Below are 21,592 nucleotides of genomic sequence, written 5' to 3' on the forward strand. Positions count from 1 at the left end.
ACCAGTTAACATATACATCATCTCACACAGTTATCATTTTTTTGGTTTGGTGAAAATACTTCTTAGCAAATTTCAAGTATGCAATACAGTATTGTTAACTATAGTCATCAAGTTGTACATTAGATCCTGAGAAATAACTCATCTCATAAATGAAAGTTTGTACCCTTTGATCAGTGTCTCCCCTTTCCTCTCACCTTTCAGGCACTGGTAACTACCATTCTACACTCTGTTCTATTGTTCAGTTTCTTTAAAAAGTTATTTTATATGTTTTGCCCAGTTTTCTAGTTGAATAAGAATTAGTAAGGTACCAGTTACTCTGTTGTGACCTGAAGTAAAAATGGCACCTTAGTATTGTAATTGTTTAGAGATGCAAAAATCTATAAATGTTGACAGCATGCGTATTGTTACCCCGCAAATAAAAAAAATAAGCCCTGTAGCACAGCTCCTGACAAAGTTTATATCACTTCCATGATGTATTTTTACTTGTGCCTTCCACTCATTTATAGCAATGTGGGCCTGATAGCTGTTGTAATCCTCAAACTTGTGTGCTGAAACCAAATACACAATGTGATAGAGGATCATGCTGCAACAACTGTCAAGTAAGATTTTAGTTTATTACTATCTTCTAAGTATATAATGAATTATGTCTTGGATACTTTAGAATACATAGACACTTAGCTGTAAGTCAAAATAAATGACCTTTCATGTAAAGAAAAAAAGACTAAATTCGGGGTGATGTTTCTGATTTTATGAATTATAGTTGGATGTTGAGGCCTCCTTATAATGCCGTTATTCTCCCTAACGATGCTATTGTTTTTAAGCCTTGACTGAGAGCTATTACAGAATTTTTTGATACAGAAGATCGCCATTAACAGGGACTGTTTTCATTTATTTTATCCAATATTTATATTTTTGTGAATAAAAATTATGTTTTAGGTTGTGATGGGTATCTGTAAGCATGTAAGTGAAAGATACAGCAATTTCCCATAAATGCATAAATAATGAAACTCACTAGATATGACACTTTCCAAATGCTCCATGTTAGCACAAAATTTAAACTAGGAATTTGTTATACAAAGATCATTTGACTTAAATGTCACATTTTAGCTTATATGGTGAAGATGTTGATTCCTGTCCCGTTTTACTTTTCAGCTCTTCCAACATATATGTGACAGATTCGTCACATGAGAACCCCTCTATTGAACAATCTGCCACTGTTCTGTGTTCTTCACTATCCTTTGACTGATGCGGTTTTATGTTATTTTTCTCCTAGAATCTTGTCGTGGTTAATTCTTACCTCCATAATCTTTTTAGTGTAAACTGGAAGTCATCAATTAAGAAGTATGAGATAAATGCCCAGTTAAGATTCTTTATATAAAATTTCAGGGCTTCCCTGGTGGCACAGTGGTTGAGAATCTGCCTGCCAATGCAGGGGACACGGGTTCGAGCCCTGGTCTGGGACTATCCCACATGCCAAGGAGCAACTAGGCCCGTGAGCCGCAATTACTGAGCCTGCGCGTCTGGAGCCTGTGCTCCGCAACAAGAGAGGCCATGATAGTGAGAGGCCCGCGCACTGCGATGAAGAGTGGCCCCCACTTGCCGCAACTAGAGAAAGCCCTCACACAGAAACGAAGACCCAACAAAACCATAAATAAATAAATAAATAAATAAATTTTTTTAAATTTCAGAATAATATACATGAAAGTGTTAATTAACCATGGGATAATTCAGGAGAAAAATTACAATTGGGTTCCTTCTTTTCTAAGACTTCAGTAGTTGACCTGCCTCTTTTAATCACTCTTTGGTTTCCCACTGTTCATTCTCAGTTATTTAGGTTTCACATTTTCACAGAATTACAGATATTCCATACTTAAAAACTGTGGTTTGAATAAGTATATTTTATTTGGAAATTATCTAAATTTCATTATTTTTTCCCCAAAGGAATAATTATCCCAAGCTAAAAACTACTATTCCTCCCTTCTACCAAAGCACAAACAAAACTTGGGCTCTCATTATATCATATTTGTGTTATCCTTTTCCTTGTACATATGTCTTATCTCCTGTTTTGGTTGATAACATTCAATTTTTTTCAATATGATTATCATAATGCTTTATAACAAGAAAACAGTAAGAGACATTAATGAATAAGTACATCATCAAACTATAAATAGAATTAGAGCAATTTTAAAATAAATATTGATGAACACAACAATCTTATATATAATGCTTTAATTTTTATGTTTTAATTTCTATTAGTTTATGCAAGCAGGTACTGTATGTAGGCCCGTTGTGCATCCTGAATGTGATGTTTCTGAGGTTTGTAATGGAAGCTCAGGAAGCTGTCCGACTGATATAACAATACACAATGGACACAAATGTAAAGGAGGAGAAGCTTTTTGTTTTGATGGAGGCTGCCAAGATCTTGATGCACGTTGTGAGAGCATATATGGAAAAGGTATTGTGTTGTAACATCTATGTAGTTGGTGCTCAGTATTTTTATTAACATTACCAAGACAATGGGCAATTATATATATTTAAATTCTTTATTCTGTTTAACTCTCTATTTTTATTTTTTTTGAGCTTATTAAGGTATAAATGAGAAAAATATGTTTAAGGTGTACAACGTAATGTTTTGATATACATATACATTGTGAAATAATTGCCACAGTCATCTACTTAACATATTCATTGCATATATATACGCAGGAATAGGCTTACTGGATCATAAGGTAGTGCATTTAAATTTTTGAGAAGACTGTCTACTGTTTTCCATAATGACTGTACCAATTTTCATTCCCACCAACAGTATATAAAAGTTTCCTTTTCTCCACATCCTTGTTAATACTTATTATCTTTTTCTTTTTGATAACAGCTATCCTAAAAGCTGTGAGTTGTGGTTTTGATTTGCATTTCCCTGATGATTAGTGACGTTGAGCTCCTTTTCACATATCTGATGGTCATTTGTATGTCTTTTATTTCAAGAAATGTCCATTTAGGTCCTGTGCTATTTTTAGATCTCATTATTTGTCTTTTTTATTGAGCTGTATGAGTAACATATATTTTGGAGATTAATCCCTTATCAGATATATGGTTTACTAATATTTTCTCCCATTCTGTAGGTTTCATTTTTGCTTTGTTGATTGTTTCCTTTGCTGAGAAGTTTTTTAGTTTTATGCAGTCCCACTTACCTACTGTTGCCCAGATTAATGTCCAAGAGCTTTCTCTCTCTCTTTTCTTCTAGTAGGTTTATAGTTTCAGGTAAGTTTAAGTCTCCTCAACCACCCGCTTTATTGAGATACAATTGACATATAACATTGTGTAAGTTTTAGTTGTACAGCGTATTGATTTAGTACTTTTATATATTTCAGAATCATTACCTCCATAGTGTTAGCTGAACTTCTGTTATGTCACATAATTACCATTTCTTTTTCATGGTGAGAACATTTAAGATCTACTCTCTTAGCAACTTCCAAGTATATAATATGGTATTATTAAGTATAAACATCATGCTGTGCATTAGATTCCAAGAGCTTATTCATCTTATAACTGGGAGTTTGTAACCTTTGATGAACATCTCCCCATTCTTCCCACCTTGCAGCCTGTGCTAACTATTGCTCTACTCTTTGTTTCTCTGAGTTCAATTAGATTCCACATATAAGTGATATCATATTGTCTTTCCCCGTATGACTTATTTCACTTAGCATAATGCCTACAAGCTTTATCCATGTTGTTGCAAATGGGAGGATTTCCTTCTTTCTCATGACTGAATAATATTCATATCTCATATTTTCTTTGCCCATTCATCCTATCAGGAAGGGGTAAGCTTCCCATCCCCCTTACCTTCTCTGGTTCTTTCACCAGGTCAAATAATTAAAATGACATAAGACGGCTTAACTGGAGATATAAAATTTTAATTCATACATATGAGAACTCCACATACATGAGAGAGTCAGAGATCCCCATACATAAGAGGTTCAGAGACAGAAAGGTAAAATGAGTTGTATATGACATCCTGAGCTAAGGAATGGGATAGAGGCCTGGGGCTTTCAAGGACAGCAGGGTCATTCACAGGACAATAAGAAGAGCAGATGTTTGGTAATTAGATATTTGCCCTGTCATACAGATAGGGCCAGTTAGATAGTATTTTTTTTTTTTATAAAATACAATCAAATTTTTTAAAAATTATTTTTTAAAATTAATTAATTAAGTTTTGGCTGCGTTGGGTCTTCATTGCTGTGTGAGTGGGCTTGCTCTAGCTGTGGAGAGCTGGGGCTACTCTTCGTTGTGGTGCGTGAGCTTCTCATTGCAGTGGCTTCTCCTGTTGCAGAGCATGGGCTCTAGGTGCGCGGGCTTCAGTAGTTGTGGCTTGCGTGCTCTAGAGCACAGGCTTAGTAGTTGTGGCTCACAGGCTTAGTTGCTCCACGGCATGTGGGATCTTCCCAGACCAGGGATCGAACCTGTGTCCCCTGCATTGGCAGGCGGATTCTTAACCACTGCACCACCAGGGAAGCCCTGAGATAGAATTTATCTCTGATAATAACTCTTTTTCTGGGAAAAATCCCTAATTTAAATTATTCTAGGTAGCTAAGGGAAGGGTAGTAGTTTCTCTTGAGCCTGCAGGGTCTCAATTGCCTTTAGCTCAAAATAATCCACATGCCAAAGTGGTACATCATGGGGAGGCTTGTTCTGAACCCCTACAATCCAGCAGAGTTTTAGGTTGTTTCCGTATCTTGCCTATTGTGAATAATGCTGCAGTGAACATGGGTGTACAGATATCTCTTTGAAATCCTGTTTTCATTTCCTTTGGATATGAAGTGGACTGAAAGTGGAATTGCAGGATCATAGACTAGTTCTATTTTTAACTTTCTGAGTAATCTCCATACCGTTATTCATAGTGGCTGCACCAATTTACATTCCCACCAACAGTCCACAAATGTTCTATTTCCCCCACATCCTCACCAACATTTGTTATCTCTTGACTTTTTGATGAACGCCATTCTAACAGATGTGAGGTAATATCACATTCTGGTTTTGACTTGCATTTCCCTAATGATTAGTGATGTTGAACACCTTGTCATGTACCTGTTGGCCATTTGTATGTCCTCTTTGAAAATAGTCTATTCAGTTACTTTGCCCATTTTACAGTACGATTTTTTTTTGGATATTGACTTCCACTTTATATATTTTGGAGATGGTTTTAATCAGATATATAATTTAAAAATATTTTCTCCCATTCCATAGGTTACCTTTTCATTTTTTTGATTGTTTCTTTTGCTGTACAAAACCTTCTTAGCCTGGTGAAGACCCACTTTTTATTTTTCTGCCTTTATTGCTAGTGCTCTTGGTGTCATATCCAAAAAGTTGTTACCAGGACCAGTGTTAAGGGGATTTTCCTGTGTCTTCTTCTGGGTGTTTTATGGTTTCTGATTTACATCTAAGTCTTTATGAGTTCATTTTTTTTGATCCATGAACACAGAATATCTTTGCTTTTGTTTTTGTCTTCTCACAGTTCTTTCATGAAAGTCTTGTAGTTTTCAGGCTATACATCTCTTACTTCATTAAATTTATTCCAAAGTATTGTATTGATTTTGATGCTATTGGGAATGGTATTTTTAAAATTTTTCAGTTGTTTTGTTGTTAGTGTATAGAAATTCAACTGATTTCCATATGTTGATTTTCTATCCTGCAACTTCACTGAATTTGTTGATTAGTTCTGGCAGCTTTTTGGTGGAACATTCAGGATTTTTTCTATATGAGATTATATTGTCTGTAAACAAAGACAGTTTTACTTCTTCTTTTCCAACTTGGATGCCTTTTATTTCTTTTTCTTCCCTAACTACTCTTGCTACAAATTCCAGTACTAGTTGAATAGGAGTGGTGAGAATGAGCACCCTTAGGTTGTTCCCAGTGTTAGAGGAAAAGCTTTTAACTTTTTACCATTGAGTATGATGTTGGCCGTGGGTTTATTATATATGGCTTTTATTGTGTTAATGTCTGTTTCTTCTAAACTTAATTTGTTGATCATTTCTGTCATGAAATGATGTTGTATTTTATCAAATGCCTTTTCGGCATCTATTGAGAGGATCATATGATTTTTTTATCTTTCATTCTATTAATGTGGTATATCACATTTATTGATTTGCATATATTGAACCATCCTTGCATTCAGGGATAAATGCTGTTTTACCCCATGATGTTTGATCCTTTTTATGTTCTGTTGAATTTGGTTTGTCAGTATTTTGTTGAGAATTTTTGTATCTGTATTTATCTGGGATATCGCTCTGTAGTTTTCTTGTATGTTCTTATGGGGCTTTGTTATCTGGGTAAAGCTGGCCTCGTAGGATGGTATTGGAAATGTTCCATTTTCTTCAGTTTTTTGGAAGAGTTTGAGAAGGATTGGCATTAATTCTTTAAATGTTTGGTATAGTTCACCAGGAAAATCATCTGACTTGGGCTTTTTTGTATTGAGAGGTTTTTGATTACTGATTCATTCTCCTTACTACTAATTAGTCTGTTCTGATTTTCTATTTCTTCAAGATTTAGTCTTGGTCAGTTGTATGTTTTTGGGATTTTATTCATTTTTTTCTAGGTTATCTAATTTGTTGGTGTATAGTTGTTCGTAATAGTCTATAACAATCCTTTGTGTTTTTTTTAATGTATACATTTCCATATATTGGTAAGTTCACCAACTGTTATTAATTTCCAGTTTCATACCATTGTTTTTGGAAAAGATATTTTCTATGACTTCAATCTTCTTAAATTTACTAAGACTTGTTTTATGCTGTATCGTAAGATTTACCCTGGAGAATGTTCCATGTGTGCTTTAGAAGAATGTGTGTTAAGCTGTGGTTGAGTGGAATATTCTGTATGTCTGTTAGGTTTTTGTTTATGGTTACCATGAGACTTACATAAAACATCTTATATATGTAACAGTTTATTTTATGCTGTTAATAATTTAACTTTGATTGCAAGCAAAACTGTACTTTTTTCACCTCCTTTTATGTTTTTTAATGTCACAATTTACATGTTTTTGCAGTCTGTATTCATTAAGAAATTACTGTAGGTATTGCTATTTTTAACACTTCTGTCCTTTAACCTTATACTAGAGTTATATATACTATAGTTAATATGCCACCATATCACAGTTTTAGAGTATTATGAATTTGACCATATCGTTGGCCTTTAGCACTGTGTTGTATAGTTTTGTTTTCATGTTACTGATTAACTCCTTTCATTTCAGCCTGATGAACTCCTTTCAACATTTCTTGTAAGGCAGGTTTAGTGGCGATCAATTCCCTTAGGTTTTATGTATTAGAGAAAGTCTTGATCTTACCATAATTTCTGAAGGACAGCTTTGCTGGGTAAAATGTTCTTGGTTGGCAGTTTCTTTCTTCCAGAACTTCGAATATATCATCCCGTTCTTTGCTGGCCTGCAAGGTCTCTGCTGAGAAATCTGCTAATAGCCTATGGGTGTTCTGTTTTATGAGACAAAATTTTTCTCCTGCTGCTTAAAAATTCTCTTTGTCTTGATTTTAAATAGTTTTGTTATAGTGTGCCTTGGAGAAGCTCATTTCGGGATGAAATTTTGGGGTACTCTATGAACTTCATGAACTTGAATATACAAATCTCTCCACAGATTTGAGATGTTCTCAGCCATTATTTCCTTTTCATAAATTGAGGTATAGTTAATTTACAATATTGTATTAGTTTCAAGTGCACAGCAAAGTGATTCAGTGATACATATATATTCTTTTACAGATTCTTTTCCATTATAGGTTATTACAAGGTATTGAATATAGTTCCCTGTGCTATACAGTAGATTCTTGTCGTTTACCTGTTTTACATATAGTAGTGTATATTTGTTAATCCCCAAATCCTACTTCATCTCCCCCTGCTCACTATTCCCGTTGGTAACCATAAGTTTGCTTTCTATGTCTTTGAGTCTATTTCTTTTTGTAAATAAGTTCATTTGTATCCTTTTTTTAGATTCCACATATAAGTGATATCATGTGATATTTGTCTTGTCTGATTTACTTCACTTAATATGATAATCTCTAGGTCCACCCAGCTATTGGTTGCTGCCAATAGCATTATTTCATTTTTTATGGCTGAGGAATATTCCAGTGTGTGTGTGTGTATTTGTGTGTGTGTGTATTTGTGTGTGTGTGTATATGTCACATCTTCTTTATCCATTCATCTGTTGATGGACATTTAGGGGTTGCTTCCATGTCTTGGCTATTATAAATAGTGCTGCTGTGAACATTAGGGTGCATATGAACATTAGGATGCATTTTGAATTATGGTTTTCTCCAGATATATGCCCAGGGGTGGGATTGCAGGATCATATGGTCACTCTATTTTTACTTTTGTATGGAGCCTCCATACTGTTCTCCGTAGTGGCTACACCAATTTACATTCCTACCAAGAGTGTAGGAGGGTTCTCTTTTCTCCACACCCTCTCCAGCATTTATTATTTGAAGACTTTTTAATGATGGCCATTCTGACTGGTGTGAGGTGATACCCCATTGCACTTTTGATTTGCATTTCTCTAATATTTAGTGATGTTGAGCAGCCTTTCATGTGGCTTTTGGCCAACTGTATGTCTTCTTTGGAGAAATGTCTATTTAGGACTTCTGCCCATTTTTTAATTGGGTTGTTTTCTTTTTTTAATATTAAGGTGTATGAGCTGTTTGTATATTTTGGAAATTAAGCCCTTGTCTGTGGCATCATTTGCAAACATTTTCTCCCATTATGTTGGTTGTCTTTTCATTTTGTTTATGGTTTCCTTTGCTGTGCAAAAGCTTTTAGGTTTAATTAGGTCCCATTTGTTTATTTTTGTTTTTATTTCCATTACTCTAGGAGATGGATCTGAAAAGACATTGTTTTGATTTATGTCAAAGAGTGTTGCGCCTATGTTTTCCTCTAGGAGTTTCATAGTATCTGGTCTCACATTTAGGTCTTTAATCCATTTTGAGTATATTTTTGTATATGGTGTTAGAGAATGTTCTAATTTTATTCTTTTACATGTAGCTGTCAAGTTTTTCAATAAGCTCCACTTTGAAGAGACTGTGTTTTTTCTTGCCTCCTTTGTTGTAGATTAATTGACCATAGATGAGTGAGTTTATTTCTGAGCTCTCTATCCTGTTCCAGTGATCTATATTTCTGTTTTTGTGCCAGTACCATACTATTTTGATTACTGTAGCTTTGTAGTATAGTCTGAAGCCAGGGAGCTGGATTCCTCCATCTGCATTCTTCTTTCTCAAGATTGTTGAGGCTGTTCTGGGTCTTTTGTGTTTCCATACAAATTAAAAAAAAATTTCTTCTAGTTCTTTGAAAAATGCCATTGGTATTTTGATAGGGATTGCATTGAATCTGTAGATTGCCTTAGGTAGAATGGTCATTTTAACAGTATTGATTCTTCCAATCCAAGAACATGGTATATCATTCCATCTGTTTGTGTCATCTTCAGTTTCGTTCACCAGCATCTTACAGTTTTCTGAGTACAGGTCTTTTGCCTCCTTAGGTTTATTCCTAGGTTCTTTTTTTTTTTTTTTTTTTTTGATGTGATGGGAAATGGGATTGATTCCTTAATTTCTCTTTCTGATAGTTTGTTGTTAGTATATATACATGCAACAGATTTCTGTATATTATTTTTGTATCCAGCAACTTTACCAAATTCATTGATGAACTCTAGGAGTTTGTTGGTAGTCTCTTTAGGATTTTCTATGTGTCGTATCACGTCATCTGCAAAGTGACAGTTTTACTTCTTTTCCAATTTGGATTCCTTTATTTCTATTTCTTGTCTGATTGCTGTGGCTAAGACTTCCAAAACTATGTTGAATATAAGTGGTGAGAGTGGGCATCCTTGTCTTATTTCTGATCTTAGATGGAATGCTTTCAGCTTTTCACTGTTGAGTATGATGTTAGCTATGTGTTTGTCATACGTGGCCTTTATTATGTTGAGGTGTGTTCCATCTGTGCCCACTTTCTGAAGAGTTTTTATCATAAATGGATGTTCAGTTTTATTAAAAGGTTTTTCTGCATCTATTGAGATGATCATATGGTTTTTATTTTTCAACTTGTTAATATAGTGTATCACATTGATTGAATTGCAGATATTGAAAAATCCTTGCATCCCTGGTCTAAATCCCACTTGATCATGGTGTATGATCCTTTTAATGCATTTCTGGAGTCAGTTTGCTAGTATTTTGTTAAGGAGTTTTACATCTATGTTTGTCTTGGCAGATGATCGATAATTAGTGCTTGATCATTAATCTGTCTTCATTTTTAGATGGTTCTTGTTCTTACATCTGCTAGATATCTCATTACTAAATTCCATCAATAATCAGTGCCTATTTTTGCTCAGTGCTCCCAAGCTAACTTCTGAATTTTATGTCCATTGCTGTAATTCCAGCGCATAGATTAATACCGGGCACAATATAGTTGATCAATAATTGAATAAATGAACAATGAAAGGATCTTTTACCACTGTACTTTGCTTTTGCAAGCAGCTTGTATGTCTGTCTCCAAAGTGAGGATTTGAATGTTATATTAGTTAGCGATCTTTTTTCCACATTAATAGACTGCCTGAAGAAAAGGGATTAAATATTAGGGATTTATTTTGCATGTGTATTAAAAAAAGACGAGATGGTTTTAGAATTTGATCATTGACTTCCATCATTGTCAAGTTTCTGGACTTGATGACTTCCCCATCATTCTCTTGACTTTCCCCTTTGTGATGACCTGGTAGTTTCTTTGTTCAAAGATAGGGAAAGGGGGCTTATATAGTTCTACTTATCTCTTTTACAAGAAAGAACAATCTTTTCCAGAAGTCCTTAGCATAACTTCCCTCAGGACCACTGGCCATGATTGGGCCACATGCCCAGGATCTGGCTGCAAAGGAGGTTTAGAAAGGTAATATCTGGCATTTTTCAGTCTTTATGATGGGAGCTGGTTTCTTATAGCAAGAAGTAGAGTGTAAGAATATTTTCGATCAAGACATGAGTTATGAAAAATATTTATTGTAAAACAAACAAACAAAAAAATAGTGCAAGCATGATGGTAAAGGGAATCTGGTTCTCAGCTTTGTGTCAAGGAGTCATGATGGAATTGTGGAGACTGTGGCAACCTGGAGAAAGTACATCATATTTAAGGAAGGCAGATGAATCTCAGTTCTCCCCAAATTATGAAACCTGAGCTGCCCATCATGAAAACAATGCTATGTGAAATACCAAGATGTGCAAAGCATCAAAGAGGAAGATCTAAGTAAGTTGTATGAGCAGGTGGCTAAAAGTCCTAAGCCATCTGCTAATCCTTTCTCAATGCATTTCTATGGCTTTATGGGAAGTTTACTGAAACTAGTTGCTGGAGGAAGAAAAAATTAAGGCCTGGTGCAGATGAGTCTGCTCAGTATTTGACACCACTTGGAAGTGGATTCCCTCTGCATGATTGTAACCTCTCTCAGAGGTGTTTTTGAAAAATGACGTAGGAAAATTCTGTTACTGTGTAGAATTCTAGCAGTGTATGTGGTTTTCTACTTTGTCCAAAAGAGAGGAATTCAGAGGCAGTATTGATATTTGACAGTGGCTAATCATGTGCAATTAATTAGGACTTGAAAAAATAATATTAAAAAATTGATGACAAGAAGTTCTGGAGAAGATGTATGTGGTTGTGCCTGTCAGGTAGAGCATGGAATGTGAAGATATTTGTGTTGCGTGTAAAGTCCAACACAGGGCATGCCACATAGAGGAGGCTATGTATAATCAGATAAATAACATTATCTGTCCTGTGAATGCTAGCATTTTTCTCCAGGTACCCTAGTACTTTCATAGCGAACCCATGTACAAAGAGTTTATGGCTGCAGGGATGGAGACAATGTGTGGGTTCAAAAATAGAATTTCCCTCAGCAAGATGATCTGATTACTTTTGTTGCTTGGTTAACAACCATGGGCTAAGTCAACAGCAATGGGCCAAAATTCAGATTCTGATAGAGCACAATGCTATGACAGACTGGCCAGCCACTGTGCCAACTTGATGACATTAGATCTCTCCCAACATATAAAGGGCAGCATATAACATATAAATTTCCTCTCACTGGAATAGAGACATAATGTGGATATGGATTTACCTTTCAGATATCATATTTCTACTAGCAGCATTAACCATGAACTTTTAAAAATTGGGATATAATTGTATAAAGTGAACTTCATAGATCTGAAGTGTATATTTTGATGTAATCCTCACTTCAATTAAAGAGTAGAAAATTTTCATCAGCTCAGTAAGTTCCTTTCTATCTCTTTTCAGTCAGTTCCTTTAAGGCAATAACGGTTATCTTTCCTATTATCATACATTAATTTTACCTGTTCTTGAACTTCATATAAATGAAGTATTTCATCATATGAATATTCTACAAATAGTTTTTATATTCTCATATTTATGGACATTTGGATTGTTTCTAGTTTTTTTTTTTCTATTATGAATAGAGGTGTTATGAGGCTTCATATATAAGTCTTTTTGTAAATATATGTTTTTGTTTCTCCTGAGTAAAGATTTTGGAGTGGAACTGCTGTTTTAAGAGTAGCTGTATGCTTAATTTTATGAGAAACCTGCTCACGGTTTTCTAAAGTCATTATACTACTTCTTATCTCTATCAGCAACATGAGAACTTCAGTTGCTCCATGTTCTTGGTGACATTTGATGTTGTGAATCTTTTTAATTTTAGTCATTGTATTGGTTGTAAAATGGTAGTTGATTCTGGCTTTAATTTGCATTTCTATCATGATTGATATCAAAGATGTTGAGCACATTATTTGGTGCTTATTGACTACATATATGATATATGGAATATATATATTTTCCGTTTGTAGTGTTTGTTCACATCTTTGCCCATTTTTAATTGGGTTTTTGCCTTTTTATTATTTATGTGTGTAATTTATACATTCTATATTCAAATGCATTTTAAGATATAAGTATTGTATTTTTTTCCCATATGCAGTTTCCCATATACATTTTTAATGGTGATTTTTGATAAGAAAACTTTAATTTTGAAGAAGTTGAGTTCATCAAATTTTTTCTATAGTTTTTCTAAGAAGTATTTGCCTACTCCAAAGTCATCCACTTATTTTCCTGTTTTTCTCTGAGGTTTTGATTTAACTTTTATTTTTTAATTTTAATTAATTAATTTATTTAAACTTTTCAAAAATTTTTATTGGAGTGTAGTTGATTTACACCGTTCTGTTAGTTTCACATGTACCGTGGAGTGAATCTGTTATATGTATATGTATATCTACTCTTTTTTAGATTCTTTTCCCATATGTGCTATTACAGAGTATGGAGTAGAGTTCCTTGTGCTATTCAATAGGTCCTTATTAGTTACCTACTTTATATATAGTGGTGTGTATATGTCTATCCCAATCTTCCAGTTTATCCCTCCCCTGCCCCTTACACCCCGGAAACCATAAGTTTATTTTCTACATCTGTAACTCTATTTCTGTTTTGTAGATAAGTTCATTTATAACCTCTTCTTAGATTCCATATATAAGTGATATCATATGACATTTGTCTTTCTGTGTCTGACCCACTTCACTCAGTATGACAGTCTCTAGGTCCATCCTTGTTGCTGGAAATGACATTATTTTGTTCTTTTTTATGGCTGAGTAATATTCCATTGTATATATGTACCACATCTTCTTTATCCATTCCTCTGTTGATGGACATTTAGGTTGCTTCCATGTCCTGGCTATTGTGAATAGTGTGCTGCAGTGAACATTGGGGTGTGTGTATCTTTTTGAATTATGGTTTTCTCCAGATATATGCCCAGGACTGGTATTGCTGGATCATATGGTAGCTCTATTTTCGGTTTTTTAAGGAACCTCCATACTGTTCTCCATAGTGGCTGTACCAGTTTTCATTCCCACCAACAGTGTAGGAGGGTTCCCTTTTCTCCAAACCGTCTCCAGCACTTATTGTTTGTAGATTTTTGATGATGGCCATTTTGACCTGTGTGTAGTGATACCTCATTGTAGTTTTGATTTGTATATCTATAATAATTACTGATAGTGAGCATCTTTTCATGTGCTTTTTAACCATCTGTATGTCTTCTTTGGAGAAATGTCTATTTAGATCTTCCACCCATTTTTTGATTGGGTTGTTTTTTTTTTCTGATATTGAGCTGCCTGAGGTGTTTGTATGTTTTAGAGATTAATCCCTTGTTGGTGGCTTCATTTGCAAATATATTCTGAGGGTTGTCTTTTACTTTTGTTTATCATTTCCTTTGCTGTGCAAAAGCTTTTAAGTTTAATTAGGTCCCATTTGTTTATTTTTGTTTTTATTTCCATTACTCTAGGAGGTGGATTGGAAAAGATCTTGCTGCGATTTATGTCAGAGAGTGTTCTCCCTATGTTTTCCTCAAAAGTTTTATAGTATCTGGCCTTACATTTAGGTCTTTAATCCATTTTGAGTTTATTTTTGTGTATGGTGTTAGGGTGTGTTCTAATTTCATTCTTTTACATGTAGCTGTCCAGCTTTCCCAGCACAACTTATTGAAGAGACTGTCTTTTCTCCACTATATATTCTTGCCTCGTTTGTTGTAGATTAGGTGAGCATAAGTGTGTGGATTTATTTCTGGACTTTCTATCCTGTTCTATTGATCTATATTTCTGTTCTTGTACCAGTACCGCACTGTTTTGATGATAGCTTTGTAGTATAGTCTGAAGTCAGGGAGCCTGATTCCTCCAGCTTTGTTTTTCTTTCTCAAGATTGCTTTGGACATTCAGGGTCTTTCCTGTTTCCATACAAATTGTAAAATGTTTTGCTCTAATTCTGTGAAAAATGCCTTCGGTAATTTGATAGGGATTGCATTGAACCTGTAGCTTGCTTTGGGTCATATAGTCATTTTCACAATATTGATTCTTCCAATCCAAGAACATGGTATATCTCTCCATCTGTTTGTGTCATCTTCTATTTCTTTCATCAGTATCTTATAGTTTTTGGAGTACAGGTCTCTTGCCTCCTTAGGTAGGTTTATACCTAGGCAATTTGTTCTTTTTGGTGTGTTAGTAAATGGGATTGTTTTCTTGATATCTCCTTCTGATCTTTCGTTGTTAGTGTATAGGTGTGCAACAGATTTCTTTATATTAGTTTTGTATCCTGCAACTTTACCTAATTCATTGATGAGCTCTAGTAGTTTTCTGGTAACATCTTTAGGGTTTTCTATGTATACTATCATGTCATCTGCAAACAGTGGCAGTTTTACTTCTTTTCCAAGTTGTGTTCCTTTTACTTCTTTTCCTTCTCTGATTGCTGTGGCTAGGACTTCCAAAATTATGTGGAATAAAAGTGGCGAGAGTGGACATCCTTGACTTGTTCCTGATCTTAGAGGAAATGCTTTCTGCTTTTCACCATGGAGAATGATGTTTGCTGTGGGTTTGTCATATATGGTCTTTATTATGTTGAGGTAGGTCCCCTCTCTCCCCACATTCTGGAGAGTTTTTTTTTTTAATCATAAATCAGTGTTGTATTTTGTCAAAAGTTCTTTCTGCATCTATTGAGATGATCCTATGGTTTTTATTCTTCAGTTTGTTGATGGGATGTATCACACTGATTGATCTGCGGATATTGAAAAATCCTTTCATCCCTAGGGTAAATTCCGCTTGATCATGGTGTATGATCCTTTTAATGTGGTGTTGGATTCTGTTTGCTAGTATTTTGTTGAGGATTTTTGTGTCTATGTTCATCAGTGATATGGGTCTGTAATTTTCCTTTTTTGTGATATCTTCGTCTGGTTTTGGTATCAGGATGATAGTGGCCTCTTAGAATGAGCTTGGCAGTGTTCCTTCCTATGCAATTTTTTGGAAGAGTTTCAGAAGGGTAGGTGTTAACTCTTCTCTAATGTTTGATAGAATTTGCCTGTGAAGTCATCTGGTCCTTGCCTTTTTTTGTTGGAAATTTTTTTTTTTCCAGCAAAAGATTTCACATATTTATTACTGAGCTACACAGTGAGCAGTGGTGAGGAAAGATCAAGAAAAGAGGAGAGGGCCATTCCATTTTTCCCATCAAACACAGGCAGCTGTTCCGGACACTAGTGATGTTCTGATACGGTAAGACACAATTGACCTTGATGGCATAAATGTGTGACACTTCACGTGAGGTTCCTTATAGACCCAGCTTAGTTCTTCTCCAATGTCTTCTCTTGGAGTTGTATTTTATTACCAGTTTTTATTCAGATCCATTGGGGAATGGGATGATTCTGCTTTTGTTTTTGGCCAGGAATCACTTGATCCTGAAAGTCTTGTGAGAAGACATGGCGAGGAGCAAATTCAAGCACACATAGGATGGCAGACAAGAGAAAAGAGGAGGAAGTGAGTGGAAGGACGTATTTAGAAGGCCTGTTGGAAGATTTTTAATCAGTTTCAATTTCAGTACTTGTGATTAGTCTGTTCATATTTTTTATTTCTTCCTGGTTCAATCTTGGAAGGTTGTATCTTTCTAAGAATTTGTCCATTTCTTCTAGGTTGTCCATTTTATTGGGGTATGGTTAGTTGCTTGTAGTAGTCTCTTATGATCCTTTGTATTCTGTGGTGTCCATTATGACTTCTCCTTTTTCATTTTATTGACTTGAGTCCTCTCCCCTTTTTCTTTATGAGTCTGGCTAAAGGTTTATCAATTTTGCTTATCTTTTCAAAGAACCAGCTTTCAGTTTCATTGGTCTTTGCTATTGGTTTTTTGGTCTCTATTTCATTTATTTCTGCTCTGATCTTTATGATTTCTTTCCTTCTACTAACTTTGGGTTTTGTTTGTTCTTCTTTCTCTAGTTGCTTTAGGTGTAAGGTTAGGTTGTTTATTTGAGATTTTTCTTGTTTCTTGAGGTGAGATTATATTGCTGTAAACTTCCTTCTTAGAACTGCTTTTGCTGCATTCCATAGGTTTTGGATGGTCGTGTTTTTGTTGTCATTTGTCTCTAGGTATTTTTAGATTTCCTCTTTGATTTCTTCAGTGATCCATTGATTACTTAGTAACATATTGTTTAGCCTCCATGTGTTTGTGGTTTTTATAGTTTCTTTTCCTGTATTTAGTTTCTAATCTCATCGCATTATGGTCAGGAAGCATACTTGATATGATTTCAATTTTCTTAAATTTACCAAGGCTTGATTTGTGACTTAAGATCTGATCTATCCTGGAGAATGTTCTGTGTGCACTTGAGAAGAAAATGTATACTGCTGCTTTCAGATGGAATGTCCTGTAAATATCAATTAATCTCTCTGATCTAATGTTTCATTTAAGGCTTGTGTTTTCTTATTAATATTCTGTCTGGATGATCTGTCCTTTGGTGTAAGTGCGATGTTAAAGTCCCCCATAATTATCGTGTTACTGTCGATTTTCCCTTTTATGGCTTAACATTTGCCTTATATATTGAGCTGCATGTTACGTGCATCTATATTTACAACTGTTACATCTTCTTCAGTTGATCCCTTGATCATTATGTAGTGTACTTCCTTGTCTCTTGTAACAGTCTTTATTTTAAAGTCTATTTTGTCTGATATGAGTACTGCTACTCCAGCTTTCTTTTTATTTCCATTTGCCCCTCACTTTCAGTCTGTATGTGTCCCTAGGTCTGAAATGGCTCTCTTGTAGACAGTGTATATATGGGTCTTGTTTTTGTATTTATTCAGCCAGTCTGTGTCCGTTGGTTGTAGCATTTAACTCATTTACATTTAAGGTAATTATCAATATGTATGTTTTTATTGCCATTTTCTTAATCGTTTTGTGTTTGTTTTTGTAGGTCTTTTTTCTTCCCTTCATCTTTTGTTCTCTTCTCTCTTCTCCTTAGAGTTTTCCCTCTAAGGACTCAAAATTATCATAAATAAAGCTCCAGAGTTTTGGGCAGCTATGTTTTTGACCATGTGGAAAAAGATGGGCCTCAGTGAGACAGAAAAATGAAGCTGGAGTATAAACATAAATGAAAACAAGAGGTAGAGAGATAAGCTTTACTTACATTTCTTCCTTGAGTGCCAATATAATAAATATTTCATTTAATCTGTCTCTTGTTATTCTCATAATTAGTGATGAATTTCCTGGACTTCTTTGAAAATAGTTATTTCTCCATTATTTCAGCTGGTGTTACAGTAATAATCTATAGTTTATTGGAGATGGAAAAGAATTCTATAGCTCAAGTGGCTTCAGATTGTATAAGTAAGTTTATGCTTATTTATCTTAAATATCTCTTAGGACTGTTTTAGGAGCCATGAGGAAAAAATTTCAACTCTTACTTCTTATCATGAATTTGTGGAAATTTTTAATTGGTTCTATCTACAAGTTATTTGAAAAATGTAGAATTGATATTGCTTCTTTCAATAAAAAATATTTAGAAGGCCACAAAACAGAAACTAATGTAATTAGTGAGGTGACATTGGAAACATAATTTGGGAGAGATCACTAAGGAGTTTGTTTCAACTGTTAATCTTTAAAAATCTCTATTGCTTCAAATAGAATAGGTATAATTCCTATTGGAGGTTTTGATTTTGGTTGTCAAACTCCGTAAGAAAGACAGATCATGGAATATGTTCCCCAAGGTGTTGATTTTTTTCATTCATTCAATAAATATTTATTTATCACCTTAATTGGGTAAGGCATTCTTCTAGGACTGGAAACCCAGTGATGGAAAAGACAAAAAAAAAAGATTCCTATTCTTATGGAGGTTATATTACAGTGAAGGGTTCAGGCATAAACAATAAAAAATTAGTAAATAAGTAAATAAATGTAATCATTTCCATTAGTGGTGAATGTTATGATAACAACAACAACAAAAAATCCCCCAAACAAAGCAACAACAAACAGAGTGATAGGAAAAAGACTGATGATGAAGGTGAGGCTGTTCAGACAGGGTGTTCAGAGATGGTTTCTGTGTGGAAGTGAAATTTGAGTAGAAACTTTAATATTAAGAAGAAGTCAGCCAAAAGATGATCTTAGGAAAGAGCATTTTGGGCAGAGAAATGCAGCAAATGTTATGGTTCTGAGTTAGGAATGAATTTGGTGAGTTCAAGGATAAAAAGAAGGGCAGTGTGGCTGAAAGGTAGTGAGCCAGGCTGAGTAAGGACCATGGCAAGAAAATTGGATTTTATTCTTAATGTAACGGGAAACCACTAGAGATATTTAAGTAAGAGGCTGATGTATTTTTATTTTTAAAAAAGATCACTCTGACTTACGATATGGGGAATGTACTATGGAGAGCGGAAGTGGGGAGTCGTTTAGAAGCTATGGTAGCATATTAGAAGAGAACTGATGATAGCACAGGCTAGAGTGGTGGCTGTGCAGAAGATGAGAAGTGGTCATGCTCAGGCTATATTTAGGGGCAGTGTCCGTAATACTTGGATTAGATGGTGGAGGCAGGTAGTGAGGGGGGAAAAAAGAAATCAAGAATTCTTCCTAAGCTTTGGCCTGAACATTGGTTGACTAATGGTCCTATAAAGAAGCCTAGGGTGTAAAACAGAATTTGGTTTTAGGATATGTTAAGTTGCAAATGCCTATTAGTCATGAGATGAGGTGAGAAAGATGTCAGGTTATGAAAGGTAAAACTTTAGCTAATATTTCAGTGGCTCCCTTTATTACAGTTGAGATGGGGTGGCCTTCTAGTCCATCTAACTGGAAACGTAAACTAGTCGTCTCTAATAGTGGTCAAGGGAGTATAACCTCAAACTCCCTACTCTGCAGTGCTATTTATGAGTCTTGCCTAAATTACTTGCAATAGTTTTCCAGCACCCACATTTACCGACCTAGTACCAGACATGCACATCTGTCTATGAAAGTCCATCTACTATTTTGTGGTAACTCATAGCATTTGATAATAGGTTAGAGGGAATCTAAATACACTATTTGGACTATGGAAGGGCAAATTCTCTTACTTTGTAGACTTGATCAGTATACTGGATTTAAGGAAATATTTGACATGTGATTTCACATTTTCAAAGTGTTGCCCTTTTGGTGTTTCCATATCACCTTGGAAAACCCAGACTGAGCTGAGAGAAAGTCCCTAACACTAATGAGAGAGGGTATTCGAGGGAGAAATTAAATACAGGGCTCATTGGTACCTTTAGAAGCACTATTTGAATGAGTAAAAATTGGCCTGGATGAAGAGCATTCCTAACCTGGTATTCTCAGATTCACAACTGAGCTAATAAACATTGTGAATACTCAGAAATACCATTACCTGTCCTCACGGTACGTATACAAGCACCTTTGATGGACCAATGTTTAAAAATGGTGGAAAGAGATAGAATTAGGAGAAGGTAAAAAATTAAAGGGAATAGTGGGGAAAATGTAAATCATAGAAAGAGCTGGTAAATAGGAGAAACGTTCTTAATCTCAAAAGAAAATGGAGAAGGATTCGATGGGAATTAAGAGTGACTTAATATGGGACTTCCCTGGTGGCGCAGTGGTTGAAAATCCGCCTGCCAATGCAGGGGACACAGGTTCGAGCCCTGGTCCGGGAAGATCCCATGTGCTGTGCAGCAACTAAGCCCACGCGCCACAACTACTGAGCCTGCGCTCTACAGCCTGCGAGCCTAGAGCCCGTGCTCTGCAACAAGAGAAGCCACCGCAATGAGAAGCCTGCGCACCACAGTGAAGAGTAGCCCCCGCTCGCCACAACTAGAGAAAGCCCATGTACAGCAACAAAGACCCAACGCAACCAAAAATAAATAAATAAATAAATAAATTTAAAAAAAGAGTGACTAAATAAACATCATCTTAATTAAGTTTCATAACAATCCACTGAGGTAGATATTATTACCTACTTTTATATTTTATAGATGGGCAGTTAGACTTAGCAAGGTTCATTTTGGAGAAGGTAACTGTGCTAGGTGGAATTCTAAGATGGCCCCCAATATTCTTCTGGTGTACATTTCTTGGATAATCCCCTCTCTGAGATGGGGGAGAACCAGTGAATATATGATGGAATATCATCCCTATGATTAGATTATATAGTAAATATGAAGGAATTTTAAAGAAGTAATTAAGGTCCGTAATTAGTCAACTTTGAATTAATTAAAAGGGAGATCATTCTGAGTGGGGCCTCACCTAATAATGTGAGCCTTTAGAAGATGGAAGATGTCAGAAGATTCTCTTGCTGGCTTGGCAGAAATAAGCTGCCATTGTTGTGAGAGGGCCATTGACTAGGACCTGAGGGGCCAAGAGCAACCCCTGGCAGATAGTAAGACAATGGAGCAATGGGTACAAAAAAATGAATTCTTCCAATGACCAGTGAGATTGGAAGAGGACTCCAGCCTCAAATGAGACTGTAACCCCAGCCAAGAACTTTATTTCAGCCTAGTGAGACCCTGCACAGAGAACCTGCTTGTGCTTTGCCAGGCTCCTGACTTACAGAAACTGTGACGTGGGTGTTGTTTTAAGGTGCCAATATATTGGTAATTTTTTACACAATGATAAAAAAACTAATATAGTAATGAAGGAAGAATAGGTAAATTTATAGTTTGGCAATTTTGGTCCCTTCACTTCAGACTTTCTGAAGATACGAGGTTTCTTTAGTGAGATTTTTTTATACACCTGGCTTTTTATAAATTCCTACTCAGAATCTAGG

At 35.3% G+C, this 21,592-nt stretch overlaps 1 protein-coding gene across 1 annotated transcript in view; it reads left to right on the plus strand.

The window, feature by feature from the left end:
* ADAM32 (ADAM metallopeptidase domain 32) overlaps window positions 1-21,592 on the plus strand; it is a 209,319-nt gene that overhangs the window by 124,232 nt on the left and 63,495 nt on the right. The window contains 2 exon segments of the mRNA XM_082444199.1: window positions 507-599; window positions 2,257-2,455. Coding sequence (XP_082300325.1) covers window positions 507-599; window positions 2,257-2,455 — 292 coding nt within the window.

The sequence above is a fragment of the Balaenoptera physalus genome (assembly GCF_965194825.1).
Source record: "Balaenoptera physalus genome assembly, chromosome: 21".
Lineage (NCBI taxonomy): Eukaryota > Metazoa > Chordata > Mammalia > Artiodactyla > Balaenopteridae > Balaenoptera > Balaenoptera physalus.